General features: G+C 36.5%; 2 protein-coding genes across 2 annotated transcripts; one reads left to right on the top strand and one right to left on the bottom strand.

Moving 5' to 3' along the window:
- The first annotated feature begins 10,173 nt into the window (after positions 1-10,173).
- On the top strand, positions 10,174-12,495 carry LOC147506593 (F-box protein At5g49610-like). Its single transcript, XM_086558687.1, has 2 exons — positions 10,174-10,453; positions 10,744-12,495. Exon 2 carries the CDS (start codon positions 11,058-11,060, stop codon positions 12,042-12,044), a length of 987 nt encoding a protein of 328 aa, XP_086414813.1. The 5' UTR covers positions 10,174-10,453; positions 10,744-11,057; the 3' UTR covers positions 12,045-12,495.
- A 683-nt stretch (positions 12,496-13,178) lies between these two features.
- Positions 13,179-13,784, bottom strand: LOC147506592 (uncharacterized). The gene has a single exon (XM_086605795.1). It carries the CDS (start codon positions 13,782-13,784, stop codon positions 13,179-13,181), a length of 606 nt encoding a protein of 201 aa, XP_086461921.1.
- Positions 13,785-20,459: the final 6,675 nt, after the last annotated feature.

The raw sequence follows: 20,459 nt of genomic DNA, 5'->3' as shown, positions 1-20,459 counted from the left end.
GTTATGAATTGGTAGAGATGCCATGTATAATTAGGGATTAGAATTACCATTTTGATATGCAAAGCATTGAAATTTGGATCACGACGAATCTTTGTTAGTTGATTAAGTCGAGTTAAGGTGGATTTAATCCCCCCTAATTCTTTATCTAGATTCACACTTCAGTATTCCATAGCATTTCGTAGTTGCATTACCTTGTTATTCGAATTCACATCGTAGTATAATTCCCACCATTACTCTCATTAGACTTTAAATAGACTCGTCAATTGTAGAAACCTTGAATGCTAAAGAACTAGGAGTGGAACGAACTTTTTACTCCACTCTATTTCGATAGAATTGAGAGTAGATATCTTTGATAATCGAGCATTGAGTTTAGTTTAGTTTTACTTGCGTTTTGAATTTCATCGTTTAATTCATAGGTAAGACTATTCATTTTTACCGTAGTATCACATAGCGACCAACCAGATTCGGATTATAATCCGGAATTGGATCCAACCCGACACTCGAGTTCACACGGAACTGACTTCTTTTGGTATTCAAGTTCTCGAGGTACGAAGGATGGACGTCCGAATGTGTTTGCCCAGAATCCACAACTATCAAGGTCACCCTCGGTATGAATAAGACTTTCAGTTCCAAGGAAACCTTCATTGCCTCGGAATCCCTCAGTTCCCCGATCCGGTTTTGCAAACTCCTCCACTCGATCTTGGGAACCGGAACCACGTTATCATCGAGATGAGAACTATGAGAGTTCAGGTTCGAGGTACAACGAGAGAACTCCAATTCATGAACTGACTACTCTTGCATAGCTTAAGGTGCAAATACTGGAGGAACTGCGAGGTTCGAAACCAACTAAGTTGGATAAGTCAGTTGTTCAGTCAGCAATCGAGGGAGACATTGGAACTCCTTTTTCACGGCATGTTATGAGTGGATACATCCCCCATGATTATAAACCACCAAAGTTCTCTAAATTTAATGGCAAAGGAGATCCAGTCTCTCATGTGCTCGGTTATCGTCAAGCAATGGTGGGTCTTTCTAACAAAAATCATTATTTGTGCCGGTATTTTGCTTCAAGTTTGACAGATTCGGCACTTATCTGGTACACAAAGCTGCCCAGGGGCAACATTCACGAGTTTAAGGTGTTATCCATCAATTTCATTGCGAAATTCAGTTGCAACCGACCCTACATTAAAACCGCTGATGCATTGTTTGACATGAAGATCCGGAAGGACGAGCGTATCAGGGATTTCACCAAAAGATTTAACGAGGTTCAATTGCATGTTGACAACGTCAATGAGACCTTTGCCATTGTGGCATTTAGAAAGGGATTAGATCCCACTTCTGGTCTATACATGTCTTTGAAGAAAAAGAAGCCTACGAACATGACAAAGTTGCAAGGTCATATCGATAAGTATGCCAAACTAGAAGAGGACCAATTGGATAGGGAATCTTTTCACAAAAGAGTGATAACTAGTGTCACCTCCGCTCAAACTGGTATGAGCTATACTAATCATTTTAATGATAAGAAGTCCGAGGGACCACAGTCGGAGCAAAAGTCATTCGATAAGAATTTCTATAATGATAAGTGCAAGAGACAGAAGACTAGTGACACGTTCGAAAGTGGCAAACTACCCCCACTGGATAAGGACTTTACCACTTTAACTCATCTTTATGAGGACATCTTTGAAGTTAACCAGGAACCAAGATGTTGATGAAAGATTCTCTAGCAATGAATCCCGATGCTAACATTACTGTTTCCAAGTAATGTTACACTACTCTTAGCTTCTAAGAGATAAAATTTGGATCTGCTTCCACTATACTAGGGGCATGATCTATGCCAATCAATTCTCAATAAAAGTTATATTTCTCTTTTCAGAGTATTGTTTCTTTTATAATTTTCTACTGGGATACTTTTTGGATGTTGGGGGAGAGATCCCATATGTTGGCCAAAGTTGTATCAAAACCTTTAGAAAGCTTTCTCGGGATGATGAGTGAAAGATCTCATGTGTTGTTCCCCATGTGATGGAGAAAGTTTAACTTAGCTTGGATGTTATCCTCCTAAGAGCAGTTCTAATGCCTTATGCTTATAAGTGTTAGTGTATGCATTAGATATTAGATCATTTAAGGACTTTACAGGAAATAATATAGGGGCACACCTTATGTTCCTACAAAGTCTTATTTCTTAACAAAACTAAAGGTATTTACAGGAATTGACATAGGGACAAACCCTATTTTCCTACAACACCTTGTTTTTCTAAGATTTAGAATACAAATTTGTATAAAATATAATTCGATACTTTTGTCATTTTCCTTCAACGGTCGAATGTGCAACCATCGTCTGAGAGAAAAGTAGGGCATCTGTGTATACATATTTATGCAAATAAGGAGAAAAGAACACCACTTTCTAGCTAGTCTAGAACTTCACATTCAAAACTTGTCCAAGTTTTGAAACTCCACTTCCTAGCTAGTTAGGAACAACACGTTCGAAACTCTACTTCCTAGCTAGTCTGGAACTCCACGTTCGAACTTGTCCAAGTTTTGAATTTCACTTCCTAGCTAGTCAGGAACTCCACGTTCGGAACTTGTCCAAGTTTGGAACTCCACTTCCTAGCTAGTCAGGAACTCCACGTTTGGAACTTGTCCAAGTTCGGAACTCCACTTCCTAGCTAGTTAGGAACTCCCCGTTTGGAACTCAACTTCCTAGCTAGTCTGGAACTCCACGTTCGGAACTTGTCCAAGTTCGGAACACCACTTCCTAGCTTGCCTAGAACTCCATGTTCGGAACTTGTCTAAGTTCGAACTCCACGTTCGGAACTTGTCCAAGTTCGGAACTCCACTTCTTCACTAGTTCGAAAATTTTCCATGTTTGGAAGTCAACTTCCTAACTAGTCAAGAATTCCAAATTTGGAACTCCACTTCTTCTATGGGAAGTCCAAGTTTGGTACTGCTCTGTCGAGTAATAAACCCGAAACTATTTTGTGGATTGAAGAATTTGGAACTACATTGTCCAGTACTAAATCCGGAACTACCTCACCAATTGGAGAACTAAAAAACTGATTGGTGAGACATCGGAATTGAGAGCACACGATCAATTGATAAAGCCGGAACTGGTTCTTTTTACTTGATCGAACTAGGAGTTGTGGTTCGATTACCAAACTCAGAACTGATCAAAACCAAGTTTGACAATTCAATTTTTGAAGAAAAAGACGTGGTTGTTTACACCAAAAGCCTCAATTTCCGCAAAGAGAAAGGCGTTGTGTTCATGGCAACCAAGCAGCTTCAACAACCCATTAATGGTGGTTTCATAGAGAAGAAACAATCGAATCTTTAGACCAAGGTAAACTGTTATAGCCAAAATTTGAGCTTACTATTTTCTTTTCGGCGAGATCGACAGACGTTAGATGTAAGCACAATGCTACAAACTTAAAGAGATGTATGGGATGCTTCAAAGGGAGGACACAACCAAATTGGTTCTGGTGGCAGCAAGGACTTTGAGGAAGTGGGTGCTTAAGTTTACATGCGGATGAGATAGTAAATAAGTTTATTTTCTAGTTTCTAATATTTAAAAAGAAATGGATTTCGGAAAGTAAGGAGCGAAGGGACTTCTTGAGCATCTCTATTCCGGATTGGCTAGTTGCACTTTCGGCTCCCACCTCCTGACCAAGTGAAGAAAGAACATAAATAAGTGACAGTTCCAATTATGGGCTTATGAGATGTGAGCCCAAGTTCAGGTCCATGTCCGGACCTAAAGAAAAAAAAAAAGTTACAACTTCGGGTCACATGTCCGGACCTAAAGAAAGAGTTACAATTCCGGGTTATATAATATAAACATGCCCAAACCTAAAAGAGTTTCATGTTCAACAGTTCAAGTTTCGCAAGGCTCAGTTCCGGGTCGCACTTGCAAGAGTTTAAGTCCAAGTCAAGGTGACTTAGTGAAATCTGCCCAAGTCCAGGCCATGTGACCATGTTCGGTCCCTTACATGAGCTAGTATTCCAGGTCCGGGTAAACACGAGGCATGACAGGTCCGGCTTTCACAAAGTTTAGTTACGGAATGTAATCCCAAGTCTGGATCTTTGTGAAACATGGGTTGCTGACTTACCCAAGTCCGGCTCAGAGTGGAGTTGGTAAAGCTCGATTGATCTGACCAGGTCCAGGTCGTCACAAAGCATTGCATGTCCGGATTTCACTAAGTTCCTAATCTCTAAGTCTGGATCATCACAAGGCATGGCAGGACCGGTTTTCACCAGGTTCGGCCTAATATACAAGGTTCGGGGCATGGTCATGGCAAGTCCGAATTTACAGTTCCTTGCACTGAAGTAATGCAAAATTTTGCCGATACATTGCACAGAGAAAATCGAGGCATAAGACGTTGCGTATATATTTTTACCCAGCCTTTTTCCTTAAGGGTTTGATTCACAACCCGTGAATAAAAAAGGGGGGCATCTGTGTGTACATATTTTAGCAAATAGATATGTAACACGTGGTAGCATCTTCTTAAGGCTCGGATATGGTCTTGGTATGGGTAGAAAGTACCAGAACACACTTCAAGTCCAAATCCTCTAACTTCCTAGGTTCGGAAGTGAGAGACAAGAAGAGGAGGCTCGTGGGCTTTGGAACTAGTTGGAGTAGTAGGTTCGTATAACCAACTCCTAACTATGAACTCTAAATCTGAAACCCGATTACTAGGTTCGAGCAGGTTCGTGGGCTTTGGAACTAGTTGGAGTAGTAGGTTCGTATAACCAACTCCTAACTATGAACTTCAAATCCGGAACTCAATTACTAGGTTCGGAGCAGGCTCGTGGGCTTTGGAACTAGTTGGAGTAGTAGGTTCGTATAACCAACTCCTAACTATGAACTCCAAATCTGGAACTCAACTACTAGGTTCGGAGCAGGTTCGTGGGCTTTGGAACTAGTTGGAGTTGTAGGTTCGTATAACCAACTCCTAACTATGAACTCCCAATCCGAAACTCAACTACTAGGCTCGAACTTTAACGACTACTCTAAACCTAAACATGTTTTTCTATTGTTTAAGTCAATAAAGGAGACCTATTTGACTTGGGAAACATGGGGCTTCTAGAAGAGTCAAGATGAGACTTAACAAGAGACGGTCTCCTAGTTAAATATTAATTGGAAAACCTCATCTATTCTTATAAATAGAATAGTTGAACTACGCTTTGAGTTTGATTCCTATACACAGGATACACAGGCAGCCATTAAAGAACGTGGTTCAACTTATCATCTTCTAAATCTCTTCTTCTTCTTGATCCAATACTTCTCATTGTTCTTTGATCATCAACAAAATACTTGTGTTTCTAGATTAGGAAAAATCATCACACAGTGAGTATGTTTGGTGTCCAACTGGTTCTTTCTAACTTAAATCTTTATACTAAGTAAGTGAATAAATTAAAAAAATTGATTCAATTATCGAAACTGATGATTTTGGTAAATGGGTCTATATGTAAATGGGTTCAAAAATGGGTGAAAGAGATGATGAAAACAGGTTATATGGGTCAGATTCGGCCGAGGTGGTATGCCAAGTGGAAAATACAAATAAAACGAAATTGAAAAAAAAAAACTGACACATCATCACTTAACTGACAGATGCTAACAGATTACTATTTTTGTGAAATCGAGCATAGTACATTGATACGTTTGTGAAAAAAATTCTATGTTGATACAAGTGTTAATAGGACATAAGTACGTTGTATATTTCTGTATTTAAGCCATTGATATATGTACAGATGTCTATCTATACAGCTAGTCAACAAAATTTGTTATTAGTTTGAATAACTGCGCGCAGATTCCCTATTTTCTGTTTTTCTGTAAATGTTGTCTATAAATACAAGTGATGTAATGAGTAAAACCAATCAATGAAATGAGAAAATTCTCAATCCTCAATTCTCATTTATCAGTTCAACAGATACTAGTGTTGATGAAAGTGGTTGTGCAATAATCACGTACATTTCTTCTCCTCCTTAAATCATAAATAAGTTGTGTGTTTCTTCAATTCTTTTCTTACAATTGTATTGTAGCGAGCAGATCGAAGTCATCAGGGGCGGCTCAAGCCTATTTGGGGCCCTAAACGAAGTTCGAATAGGGGGCCTTCTATAATTAATACCAATAAAAATTGTTTACAACTTATTGCTTTATTTACGTTATTTCATCATATGAGTGCAAACCCTCATCCTTTATCCGGGCTTGGGACCGGCAATGTATTATCAAAATACTTTGGCGGAGTTTTTTTTTTTTTTTTTTTTTTTTTTTTTTTTTTTTTTTTTTTTTTTACGCGAAGAAATTTTTACATTTCACAAACTTCAATTAAATATCATTTTTCTTACTTTTTGAGCTGCAAAATCACTAATTAAATCTTTGTATTCAAGTTCTTCTAGAAAATCTCTTTCTATAGATAATGTAGCTAATCCACTCAATCTTTCTTGTGACATGGTTGATCTTAAGTAAGATTTAATTAACTTTAGTTTTGAAAAACTCCTGTCTGCTGAAGCAACGGTTATAGGTACTGTCAACAATATTCTATAAGCTATATAAGCATTTGGAAAAGATTGTATTCTTTTTAGATAGTTCAATATTTTAATTACGGATTCATTTTTGGTATCTAAAATTTCTCTTAGTAGTCTTAATTCTAAAAACAAATATGTACCATCAATATTACAACTCTCTCCATGTTTCAGAAAACTTTCAAGATTAAGACAATATTCTTTTAACCTATCATCATCTATTGATTTCAATTTTTTCACGTCAAATAAAAATCCGAACGTTTCTTCAAAACTTTTTAACTGTTCAAATATATTATTAAAAGATGATATCGCTTGATCAATTATATATAAGAAAAAATTAGTTCTAAATGACTCTTCATGTGTTTGAGTTACTTCATTGTCAACATTCTCATCAAATTGTCTTTTTTCTCCTAATTACGTTTTTTTTCATTTTAAATACCGGTTCTATATCCATTTGACGTGCAATATCCACGGATGCTATTTTAGCCTTTTCAAATCCTTCTTCTCTGTACTTTTAAAAAAATGTGATTAAACCTTTTATTTGATTTATAGCCATGTCAATGGGCATATCTTTAGATTGTAAATCCTTACTAACCAAATTCATAGTAGCTAATATATCATACCAAATAACCATTCCAAACAAAAACTCGTACTTTTCTAAATCATGCAATGCTAGACTTTTGGCTTCACTCTTTGTTTTTGGATGCTCGCTAATTTTTGCTAGCTTAAGTAGAGCATCCCTAATTTCTGGCGCTTGAGTAATCAATGTTTTAACACTCTCAACTCGATTTTCCCAATGTGTTCGTGACAAAGTCTTCACCGTATATTTAGTTAAATACTTACATAAAACATCCCATCGTTTTGTAGAGAAAGAAAACAAACAATAAATATGTTGCAAAATTCCAAAAATGATATTGCCTTTGAACAAGAATTCGCCATATTACATAATACTAAGTTAAGACTATGACATCCACATGAGAGTAAAATGCTCTAGGATTTATATCTAACAATCTTTTTTGGACGCCTTGATTTTTACCTTTCATATTTGATCCATTATCATACCTTTGACCTCTTATGTCGTTAAAATCTAATTTATATTCTTCTAAAACACGTAATAGCTCATTAAAAAGTCCTTTACCCGACGTGTCTTCTACTATTATATATAAAGTCTAGAAAATACTCCTCGATTCTTAGGAGACTTGAGGAAACATCTACACAACGTAATATGACAATCATTTGTTCTTGGTGATTAATATCAGGAATGCAATCAAGTATAATTTAACAGAATAATATTTTGCTTCCTTAATTTTTAGAATAATTTTATTTTTTATTTCAGATGCCAACAATTGTATCAATTCATTTTGTATATTGTGACTAAGATAATGAACCTTTAATTTATCATGTTTGATATGCCGGAGATGTTCTTGCATAATTGGGTCAAACTCTGCAATCATTTCAATTAAGCTAAAAAACAGACCATTATTAGTTTCATAAATTTTCTCATTATTTCCACAAAATGTCATATTGTTTTTAGAAATTGTCTTGACAACAGCAATAATTCTTAGTAGTACATTACTCCAATGTTCTTTTTCCCTATCAATTTGCTCTTGGATATGCTTATCAATTGTTGTTTTTCTGTTTAATCTTTCGCTTAACTTATCCCAAAGTGTCAAATTATCAATGTGACCAATAGAAAGTTCATGTTTTTTAAGTTTGGTACCAATATTTTGCCAATCATCAGTCCCTTTACCGTTTAATTGAAATTGGGTGCAACTTGAGTTAAATAACTTGCAACAGAAACAAAATACCTTATTGCAATATTTTGAATATACTAACCAATTTCTATCAAACTTATCTCCATTCGGTGCTACTTGGGTGTAAAATTTAGCTGAAAATTTTCTTTTTGTCTTCATATCAATAGGAAATTCTACGTCATTAACTCTAATTGGACCCTTCTTAACTAACAGATCTCTTAGTTTTGTATTAATTTTACCCCATCGTCCAGGGTCATAAATATCTTGAACTAAAGAGTTGGATTGTTCATTGAGGTTCTCATCAATACTAGCCAAGCAAGTCTTCTGTTGAGTTATCATTTCTTTTATTTGTTTGATTTTCTTCAATGTTATCTTGAATAGAAACACTAGGAGCAAAATTTACATTAGGATCAGTATCAATGTGTTCTATATTTTCATTATTATCCACTTCTATTGGTTGGTCAGGTTGTTCATTTACTAAATTATCACTTGAACTAACCGATTCACTTTGTTTATAGTTTTTTATAAATTTAAAATAGATCCTCTTTGAGATTCAATCGCCTCATCTACTTTTCTCTTTTCTTGACGTTTTTTATTACCGGATTTATACTTTCGGTTCATGTCAAAATAGTAAAATAATATGCAAACAACAAGCAATAAGTCCTCACATAGTCACATAACATACCAAAAAATAAAATAAAATGGAAACAATCACCATGAGATGAAGCTTAATTGATAGCCGAAGTTGCGTTCGAAGTATAGGGTAAAAAAGTAGACAATCCACGAGACCACGACAACCACTTTAGCTAAGCAACTAGTCCAATTATACTTGTTAAAACCACTATCCACTATCCAAAAAAAAAAAGAAAAGAATGAGTTTGAGTGGAATTAAATTAGAATTTAGAAGATAACAATTTAACAATTAAAGTAAAAAGAGACACCCACCTTTTCTTTTCTTTTATCTTTCTTGAAAATAGAGAGAATAAGAAAAATATAGAGAGTCAGAGAGAATGAGGGATTATAAAACCAAATAAGGCAAAAAGAAAATGATAGAGGTAAGAGTATATTGTTGGTTTTATAAAGAGGTGAAGAAGAACGAACGTTGATTAGTTATGGAGGCGTGCATTTTTTTTCTTGAGAATTGAAGGCGTGGGAAACGGTGGAGAAGCTGAAGGCGAGAGAAACAAAGTGTCTGTTGTTTCCTCTCTGACGTATACCATTTTTTTTTTCTTTAGTTTCCAATGTAAAAAGGTTTTTTTTTTCTCTTACCGCGATAGTGGACTGGACCGCTAGAATATATTGGGGGCTCTTGAATTGCGGGGCCTTAAGCTGTTGCTTATTTTGCTAGATGGATCCCGCCCTAGAAGTCATGAGTTTCTACAGGTAAATTAAACCTGGCTGGCTGATCGAAAGTATCTCAGTGATGGGAAGAGTAGTGTCAATAAGTTGAGTAACAATCACGACCACAATGACTCGAAGACTTGATATGCAAGACAGCAATAAGACATTATTTTTCCATAGAATCTTATTCGAGTCTAATGCGAGTGTTCATGACTAAGTACATCCGATTTTTCTTTTCTTTTTTTCTATTTACGTAGATCCACCTTGAGAGCATCAAACCCATTTGTCAGTCTAGGTGATCGAGTATACGAGCTTTTACTGGAAGCTGAGTTACAAGTATAGGCTGTATAGCTAGACATACATCAAGCATGCACGCAACGCACTTTGTGAGTCGAGCCAACTGAAAACTGCTTGTTGAAATTTTGAAATCCCAAAACAAAAACTGTTCATCGTAGGAACTAAACCACTCATTGGGCTTGGGCTTATTCGATAACAACAGAGCCGTTGATCCTCGAAAGACACAAAATAGCCGTTCTAAATAAGGGCCTTGAGGCTCGGGCAGAACCTCAGAACAGGAAAGTTTTAACGATTTCTTTTTATAGCAACATACGTACCAACTACCAAATAAGTAAGTTCTCATTTCGAGGAGTCATCGGAACAGATGTACTGCTTGTATTTGGAAACAAGTTTGTCTTCAAAACTTGTTGATGTAGAAGAAGAAGAAGAATAAGAGATCTACTTGTATATGTATATCTCTGTGATCTCTTATTCCTAGAATTTGTTATTTATTTATAGTGGAGGAATAAGATCCGCTACCCAGCAAGAAGAAAAACAAATCCATTGTGCAGGTCAGTTATGTTTTGACTTTGATAATGATTTATATTCTTATTTTGTGTAATTGGAGTTTAATAGCAAATTGCTGTAAAGTTTCAATTTTTATCTCGTTTCTGCGTAATTTTCTATTTCTCTCTTGTCTGTATGTGAATGCACAAAAGTTGAACCGATTAAAAACCCATTTGAATGCACGGAAAACACATTCACACATGCCCTACTATTGTCATTTTAAATGAGATAAATGTACTTGCTCAAGTCAGGCTTCATCTATTCACCTAACTTGAAACATGTTTATGTGATACAGGTTTCTTTTCAAAGGAGATATGAAAACTCTTCGTGCTACAAAAGACAGATTCTCAAACGATGACACTGCTATTGAAATTTTTTCCAAGTTGCCTATTGAGGATGTACCTCAGTTAAAGTGTGTATGCAAACGATGGCAGACACTTTGTTCCAGCCCTTCTTTCGTCACTTCTCACTTCCAAAATTCCCCTGGAACCATCTCTGGATTCTTTGTACAGGGGCATTTTTATTGCATTTGCTGTGAAAGGTACCTAGGTCTCAAAGCAAGTGAGTATATATCAGTTGGGCCTGAGGGCAGAGATAAAACTAGCAAAAATGTTGGACTTCTTGCCAGAAAAGGTTAGCATTATAGCATCGTCCAATGGAGTTCTTCTTTGTCGTAATTTTATGAGAAAGTCTGTTCCTCATAATCTGCCATGGAGCCAGAAAAAAGACGACCCTGAGAAGGTTGTTCTGTATCTGTGCAATCCTTTTACCAAGGAGTGGATGACTTTAAAACCAAGAGGTAAATATAGAACCGGTTGTTGTTTTGGATTGGCTTACGACCCTGTTGGCTCCTCTATGATCTCGAAAGGAAGCTTCTTTAGTTTTCAAGTTTTAATGGTCCAGCGACCACTGCAACTTGGGAAAGATCCTTATCGCTTCCTAATTTATTCTTCTATGACTGGTCAATGGAGGCGATCCAAAGAAGTTTGTGCACTCTCTCATAGATTACACTTACACCAAGGTTGCTATGCGAATGGGTTTTTTTACTGGTTGACTACAGCCCACAGTGTTCTCTCGTTCAATTTGAAACAGGAAATATCTCAGGTTATCAAGTTGCCAGGTCATGAGAATATGGGAAGTGATGGGACCTGCTTGGGAGTGTCAGAAGGAAAGATGCACTACATATTCTTCAGCATGGTTGAACTAATGGTTTGGGTCCTTCACCATGAATATTCGGTACCCAAATGGGTTCTAAAGCACTCAAAGCCTCTTTTTGAAATGCCTCATCCAAGCCTGAATGATTTTGAAAGAATTCAAAATTGGCCAGCAGACTGTAACAACCACCCTAGTTCACTTATGTGCCCATACGCTTTCCAAGATGATGTTTTGTTCATGGAGGTACGAGGGAGTTTGTGCGCTTATGACATCAAAACAGGAAATATGGAGGACGTATATGACTATTTCGAGGAATTGGTTGGGTTTATGACGCCTCTAACTGTACTGCCCTATAGCAAGAGCTTATTACAAGTACGAGCGAAAGGATATCCTTTCGCTCGCACTTATAAGAAGCGTAAGAGGACAGTTGGAGGTGCGTAATTGGGTGTGACCTTTCAGAGATGATAGATCTTGTCATGGTATTTATCTTAATTATGCTGTCAAACTAGAACTGCTGAGTCAGGCCTGTGAACTTTCATGTCTTTACCCTGTCGTTTTGATCCTCTATTCTCTTTTAAGAACTGCATTTCAGCATTGCTCTTGAATTTAGGCCTTATTACTTTTTTCAGTCTGCATCTAAGGTTTTGCAATTTGTACTACAGACTACAGAGAGGTCTTAGACATGGCCGTAGCTTATTTGTCTTCAAAGTCTGTAACAGTTAAAGTCTTTAACATTTTTCACGTCTCCCTCTATATAGTTTTATCTCGTCTTGCACTTCTTCTTTCCGTTTGGACTCTTTTCTTTTACATGCAAGCTTCCGTTCTTACTTCGTCTGTCTGTTTCTTCCCTTGTTCCTATTTTTCCAATCTAATATATTGTTTTCTTCAGTTTCTCTATCGTTTTCTTCCCTTTGTAATTTATTTATCTTACCAGCTGCCGGGAACAACTACTGATGTTGTTTGCCGCAGAAAAGATACTTAAAGTGGAGTCTTTTCATTGGGTAAGCTACTTTTGGATCCATAAGCTGCTGCTGTACCTAGATTTTTTGGTGAAATTATTGATGTTGTACAGCTCCTCAAGCAGGGCCGGCCCTGAGATTTGAGAGGCCCTAGGCAAGCTCTCAAAGCGGGGCCTTCAGCTTTAACAAAAAAAAAAAAAGAAAGAAGAAAATTATATAGGCAAAATTTTTTCTTTTGTTATTTATTTTGAAAATAGGGGAAATGAAATCTAACCCCACCAAGTTACAAACTAATTACATTAAGTAAAATATCATCGAAAATTTTTCCGTCTCACAGTTTTAGCTGCAAAATTAGTTATTACATTTGCATAGTCAAGCTCTTTTGCCAAAGCTTTTTCAATAGATAGCATAGCTAATCCATTTAATCTAGCGACATGGTCGATTGAAGGTAAGATTTAATCAACTTTGAAAAGCTCTTCTCTGCTGAAGCAACTGTAATGGGTATAGTTAATAATATTCTTTAAGCAATCCACGCATTTGGAAAGCAAACTAGCTTTTAAGTTCAAATGGTTTAGTACTTCAATTGCCTTCTTTGCGTCATCTGGAAAAACTTGTTTCAAGAGTTGCAATTCCAAAAATAACTATGTCCATCAATATCAAAAATGTTGTCATGTTTTAGAAACTCTGCTAAGTTGCCACAAGAAGCCTTTAAACTATCTCTGTCTATAGACTTTAACTTCTCCAAATTAAACAAGAACTCAAAATGTTTCTCATATACTTGAAATTGTTCAAACCTACTCTTAAGAGAAGAAATAGCTTGGTCAACAATAAAAATGAAGTAGTTGACTCTAAATGATTCTTCAGCTGACTGTGGCACTTCTTTATCCGCGTTTTCATCAAATTGTTTCTTTCTACAAATGATATGTTTTTCACGAAAAATAGGCTCAATTTGCATAGTACTTGTAACTTCTTTAGCTTCTATCATTGCTTCTTCAAATCCGGTTTCTCTATACTTTTCAAAAAAGGAAATCAACATTTGCAATTCACTAATAGCGACATTAATCTGCATATCTTCAGTTTGTAAGAGTTTGCTAACAACATTAACACCATTCAATATCGTGTGCCAAACAATCATACCAATCAAGAACTCAAAATTCTCAATATCATGTGTGGCTAGGGACTCAGTTTCACTCTTGGTCTTCGGATCATCACTAGTATCCATTAAGTCAATTAAAGCATCTCTTATATGTGGAGTTTGACTTCTAATCGCTTTAACACTTTTCACACGACTTTCCCAACGTGTTTGTGACAATGCCTTCAAAGTAAGATTGGGACTTCTTTTCACATGTTCTTTGAAATTTAGGATGTAGAAGCTTGCAAAGTTGGAAGTGCCATTTTCTTTAAAAGTTTTGTTGTAGTCATATTGCTAATAGGCAATAGCAAGTTGTCATTTGCACTACCAGAACGAATTTTCTATTTCTCGACTTATTCACATTGTGTGAATTCCAACTCAAATATACTTGAGGCAGCTGGCTCGTAGTCATCAACAAAACTAACTGAACAAAAAAAAAAAAATGCAAAAGAAACAACATAATAGTCACATTTTTCAGTCAATTCATCCAAAATAGACAGTGTAACTGTAAATATTTACTTACCCTATTTACTTTAGTTGTTTTCGGTGACTTGCTTAGAGGAGAATCAAACAGCGTAATCATATACTGGATTCAATTAGTGTTGGGGACACGATACCAATCGATCCCCACTACTAAGATAACTTGCAATTGAACCAACTTCTTTTCCATACAAGAATCTAAATTTTCACTACAACTAAACTAGCATGCCCAACTCCTAAACAATTTTTACAAACAATTAATAATGCAAAGAAAATAAAACATACTACAACACAATTTGTAACGTAGTTCGGCCAAAAAATTCCAAAACTAGTGTGCACAAGTAATAGCGATGGGGTCACTTTTTGAGGCGATTCTAAGGCGACTAGCTGTTAGATAGGATATCTTGCAACCTATGATCCAGTGCTCTAAAAATTTCCTTTTCTAGCAAAAGTTAGTAGGTAAGAAACTCGTATCTTCTTCTTCACTCTTCTTTTTTCCTTTTATGGTATCTTTCAAGACCGCGCAGGTTGAAGAAGATCCGAATTTTCTCTTCCAATATTCTGTTTAATCATGGGGGATTCTATCTCTCAACCGATTTCAAGACAACCTATGTCTTGGAGCTCTCTTTTTAGTAATCCTTGTATTTCTAAAAATACTACACCTTTGAGAATTTATACACCTTAACTAACCAATGAGTAGTTGTAGTACCTCAAGACCTCATTGATGAGGGCATTGAGGAGTGGAAAGATACCTTGGTAGGGTATTTTCTAGAAAAAAGACTAGCTTTTCCTTGTGTGAAAGCTTCACTTGAGAAAGCTTGGAAATTGAAGGGTTTGATGGAGCTAACTAACTACAGATAGAGACTTGTTTTATTTTACCTTTACTGTTGATGAGGACAGGAAGATGGCTCTAGAAGGGGCAATCTTTATTGCTGGGAGAATTTTTATTATCATACCTTGGAATGTTGAGGCTGAAATGATGAGAAACAAAATCTCTACTATCCCAGTATGGATTAAGATGTCGAATGTTCCGAAAGAGTTGTGGACGAAAAATGGACTGTCTTTTCTTGCTAGTTTGATAGCGAAACCCATGTGTATAGATGATGCCACCGTTAAAAAGCTGAGACTATTGTTTGCGAGGGTATGTGTTGAGATTCCATTACTCTTTCACTACCCAAAATCTGTTAGTATTGAAGTTGGTGAGAGGGAAATAAGCATTGGTGTCGAGTATCCATGGAAACCTTCCTCCTGCTCCACCTGTATGAAGTTTGGACACAGTACAAACAAATGCAATAACATTGTAGTTAATACTTGGACTTCGAGAAGAAATGTAAATAGTCAGAGTAGTGATGCTGGTGCTCAGCAAACAACAACAAGGATTGGTCATCTTCCTACTCAAGTGGTGGTCCAGACCATTACAGAGAATGTTACTGCGGTGCCGAACTCTCCTCTTGAAGAGTCATTACCAATAGTTTGTGTGGGTCCTTCCATCGTTAGAACGAAGAATCCGCCGCAGTACTTGGTGCTCAAGGGAATGGAACAGTGGTTGAAGAGCTTGATGCTAGTGGACATGATACTGGAGCTGATCCTACCATTGGACTTCAATTAGCACTTTATGTGCCTGATGAGATATCAACTCCTATAGTAAATAGGATTGGTGAAACTATGGATACTCTTCAATCGCAAAGAGGAGCTTCAAATAACCAGAGAGATAAGAGTAATACGGTTACACCAACATAGTGTCATCAGCCTAGAGTTATTCCGATTAACCAACTTCCAAGTAGTAGAGAACGAAACATGTATGAAGGGCTAGTTGCTAGATATGAGGATAAAGATGATGATCTCTTAGAGAATGAGACTGAGTTTTTTACGGATGCTGCTACAGTAGCCCCAACAATTGGCTTGCATAAGAGCTCATCAAGGTATGTAGCGCCTTCTAAGGATCAAACCGAAAATGTTTGGCGGTTTTTCGAAAATCACCTACTATAGCATCAAGTTTAATGCAAGAAGCAAGTCCTTCTTGTAAGGCAGTATAGAAATCCGAAAGGGGTTTCTCGACTATGAGATTTTCCTGGGCAATAATTAAGGGAGATGATGGCAACGGAGATGTTTGACGAGGTTGGTTTACGGAGGAGGAACTATGTCTAGGAGATAGCATAAGCAAGTTGTTTATTGTATTTCTGACGCCGATATATAAGTTCTAATTCCTTATGTTTACCAGACCGTAGTCTCATACAAATATAAATTTTAATTTAAGGCTCATAAAGAACGAATTACGACTGGAGGTTTTAGAATTAAGGAAAGAGAGAGGTGAAGCACGTCCTCCTAAGCTATTGCTAACTTGAGCAGGTAAACTAGGATAACGTGTGAATATTCCAGCAGCCAAGTCACCTGAGAGAATTGAGGGAGGTTGTTCGTGCTAGCACGTTCCTTAATTAGGCAACCTCAATTTTTTTCAAGTTTCCTAGGCACTGATGGAATAGGATGATGATTTATGATGGTGTATTATGCGGGGTGTTATTAAGATGATTTAGATGAAATTTTTAATTACTATTTTTTTTTTTTTTTTTTTTTTTTTATTTATTTTTTTTATTTATTTTATTTTTTATTTTTAGTTTACGTAATTAATGTATTATGGAGACATGATTATGAAATATGCAATTAAAAGCGATAGATGCCAAAATAGAAACTAATTAACATATACTAGTTCTGAGAAAGTCTACACATGCAAATCTATATTACTTATACATGCAACTATATGTGAGTTATACATGAGCTGGGGAATGTAGAGAACTAACTCATACAAATGAATATCGCGTCACATTGAATTGATGTAACATACACATACAAAAATATTCTAAACAGGTGGTTTGAAACTACACATACATCCAAATATATTCGAATCATATTGATCATGTTAATGTGAATATGTAATGATGAATCACATTTATATGCAAAGAGTTCTTATGCCAACACACAAACATGCAAGGTAAAACAGGTTATAGTAACAACCAAATAATATCCTCGACAAGTTTGAGGAGTTTAAGAATTTGAAACCTGGCGTCCCGCGATTTCTCGTACACGATCGAACTAACTCTCGAGCTCGTGAACTTATTGGAAAAACAGGACCAGAGAGTCCAAAAGAGTACTGAAAAGGAAAGTGGCATGTACCTAAAAACCGGAGTGTTGATACTCCAGGTTAGTCTCGCGCGCTACTAATTTAGTCTCGTCCGAGACTCTTTTGTCTATTCAGTACTTCAAGTTCCTACGGAATACTTAGACTGTGCTAATGAAAATAAACAAGATTTGGTTCACAGATATTTGTTAGTAGAAAAAGTTAGGGCAAACAGTTACGTAACACGTTAGTATCGTAAAAGAAATGGAAATTAAAAAAAATTGAAGAGGTAGGGGAGGGAGTTTTACGTGATGTGTTCCAGTTATTACGTTAAGTCCAGAGTCCTTCGGCGTGCAGCGGCGCCATTTGATAAAAACGCATTTTATTGCACGTTTATTGTTTTCAGTTACTTATTTTCTTAAGTCCGAGGTCCACAGTCCAAAGTCCGAAATCCAAAGACCCAAGTCCAAAGTCCAAAGTCCAACGTCTGTATAGTCGTACGTTTTAGTCAAGTTACCTTACTCACGTGGGTTTGGTAGAATAGGTCGAGTAAGGGATCATCCAAACCTTAGGGCTCGGAAAAGGTTCACAACTGGAATTACAACTTTTGGTGAGTAGGATTTTAGGTTTTTTAGTTGGTTTTAATTAAATTAACGGTAATGCAAATAATGTAAATTACTACGGTGATTATATGTAGGTAAACAAAAATAGAGAAACAGGGAGAGAGTTAATCATACTCATGCAAGAATCATTTTTAACAGGTTTATATTACCACATCACTACATCTCTAATTCGGCCACGTGTTAGGAGACGGCGCCGAGTATTGATCCCTAGCAAGATGCCCACATCTCTCGCCGCATCACACTAGCATAAGGAGTTGAACTAATATTTCATCTACGGAATATCATTTCAGACTCTGGCTCGATTCCACATCATTTGGACAAATTGGAGAGTCGCCCGACACCATAGAGTCTCACGCGAGACATTTTGGTCGCCCCGAGATGTTATGGAGCATCAACACTCCAAATTTGTGCAGATCCGATCATTTTGGGACCGGATGTCTAATCTATGCTTAATTCCTAAGTAGTGATTCTAGAATATTAAAAAGAGTCAATCGGATTCTCACACGAAAGCAAAGATAACCCCCCTCGGGGGGATTAGCTCATGGTCATTGAAGGAATAATAAAATTTGATGTATACATTAAGTAAATAAATGCAAGGCGGAATTAAACTAGAAAAAGAAACGATGTTATTAAGGGTAAAATGACTTACGATTTAAACCCATTTGGAATGAAAAATGACAGAGTTTAAGTGCTGGAATGAAACTACAGACGTTAAAGTAAAACTAATGTATAGCTAAAGCATGAAAATGTTGAAGGAAAAATAATGAAGGCTACCCCCTCATATATATAGGCGGGATACTGGAGACGGATTAATTGAGTTTTGGCCTTATGCTAATTGAAACGTTCAAAACTTTGAGAATCAAAGTTTTGTTTTTATCTGTTTTAAATTTTGTCTTTTACCTTATTAAGGTTTCGTCCTTTAGCTAATTTCAATTCAAACCACCTGGTTTGAATTGGTACGTGTCTTCTATATTGCGAGGTGGCACCAAATTAAAACCATCATCACTTGTCACATGTCATGCCTTTTGACCCCTTGAGAGAGGGTCCACTTAGTATTTCGTCATGCCTTTTAGGCCCTTGAGTAGGGTCCACTTAGTATGTCGATTGAAGTGGAAGCATCGATTTGGTTTTGCGAAACTTTTACAACTTTCGCCTTTTGGGGTTAGTGGAAAAGAGTTTCATGCCTTTTTGGGCCACAGAGTGGGTTGCTCTGGCGTTTTCACTAGCCAATGTCGGCACTAGCGCTTTCGATTTATCGATTTGAGTTTCGGAAGTTTCTCGCTTCTTTATATGTGGACCGTTTACTTTTGGTTTTGTTCTTTTTGGAAACTTTGGCTCTAGTCAGGCTCTATTGGGCTTCACTGGGGTTAAGTGGGAAACTTCAAATATTCTAGTATTCCCGTATTTCGATGCATGTTTTATCATTATATTCATTTTAAATGCGGAAACCACAGAAAAAAATAACGAAAAATATAATTATTACATGATTATTAAACACATAATCGACCAAAATGTTATGTCTCTCGGGGTTTAATATTATAGTTTTGGGTGCTTATCATTTACCAAAAAAAAAAACGTGTCTATAATCTATACAGAGTTTTTAGCGGAGGGGAGGGGGCAAGGGGCAACGAAGGACCTTCGTCTAGAATTTTTTTGCGGCTAAACAAGACCAGCCATGAACTCTCATATTCTCCACTCATAGCTCCTAGAAGACAAAAGAAACATTACAAAACTCAAAGGTTATTCTATAATCTCAGGAGTGTTTCATTTGAATTGTTACTACACAAATCCCATGTGGACACAGATCACATATGAAATTCAAAATATGAAATCCAAAAGGTCGATCAATGCCAAATTTCAAAGGTTATTTTGAAGACAGAAATCATAAATAATAAAAATAATAATAAAAACACCCATTTTTTGGAATGATTAAAGGGAAAAAAGGAATGGAGAGAAAAGAAGATGAAGAGACAAGGAGATTACTTTGATTGTGGGAGATGTGAAGGTCGGCATCTAGTGTGCGTTGGAGTGCAATAAGGAAGATGTATTTTGAGAGGGGAGGTGTTTGTGAGAAAAAACCCAAAAAAGGTAAAATGGGTATTCTGAAAAAATGAAACACAAATAAAAAACTTCAACTCTAAACTTACCCAAAACTGGAACCTTTATTTCATATTTTGAAAAACTGGGTGGGCTTTAGCTATAATTCATAAAGTCAATAGGTTTTAGGCTAATAAAAGCCGGAATCAGGATTTTGAACCTAGTTTTATGTTAAGAGTATATAAGTATCAGTTTCAAATTTTCAATAAAGTGTACCAAAGAAATTCTTGAAAAAAAAAAACGTACGCTATGTAGAAGAAGATTTAAGGGTACAGGCGTACATCAATGGATTTGTTAGGATTCCATCTACATTCACTAAAATACATGTACAAGTACAACTAGTCTTTTCTTCTTTCAAAACTAGCATAGAAGTGTTACGAGGATAGCAATTAGCAACTAATCCATGAGATTTGGAGCATGTCCTGTTACTGAATCAACAATAGCTGCCAT

This window comes from Coptis chinensis, chromosome 4, assembly GCF_015680905.1.
Source record: "Coptis chinensis isolate HL-2020 chromosome 4, ASM1568090v1, whole genome shotgun sequence".
Taxonomy (NCBI): domain Eukaryota; kingdom Viridiplantae; phylum Streptophyta; class Magnoliopsida; order Ranunculales; family Ranunculaceae; genus Coptis; species Coptis chinensis.
This window is presented reverse-complemented; position numbering and strand designations above follow the sequence as displayed.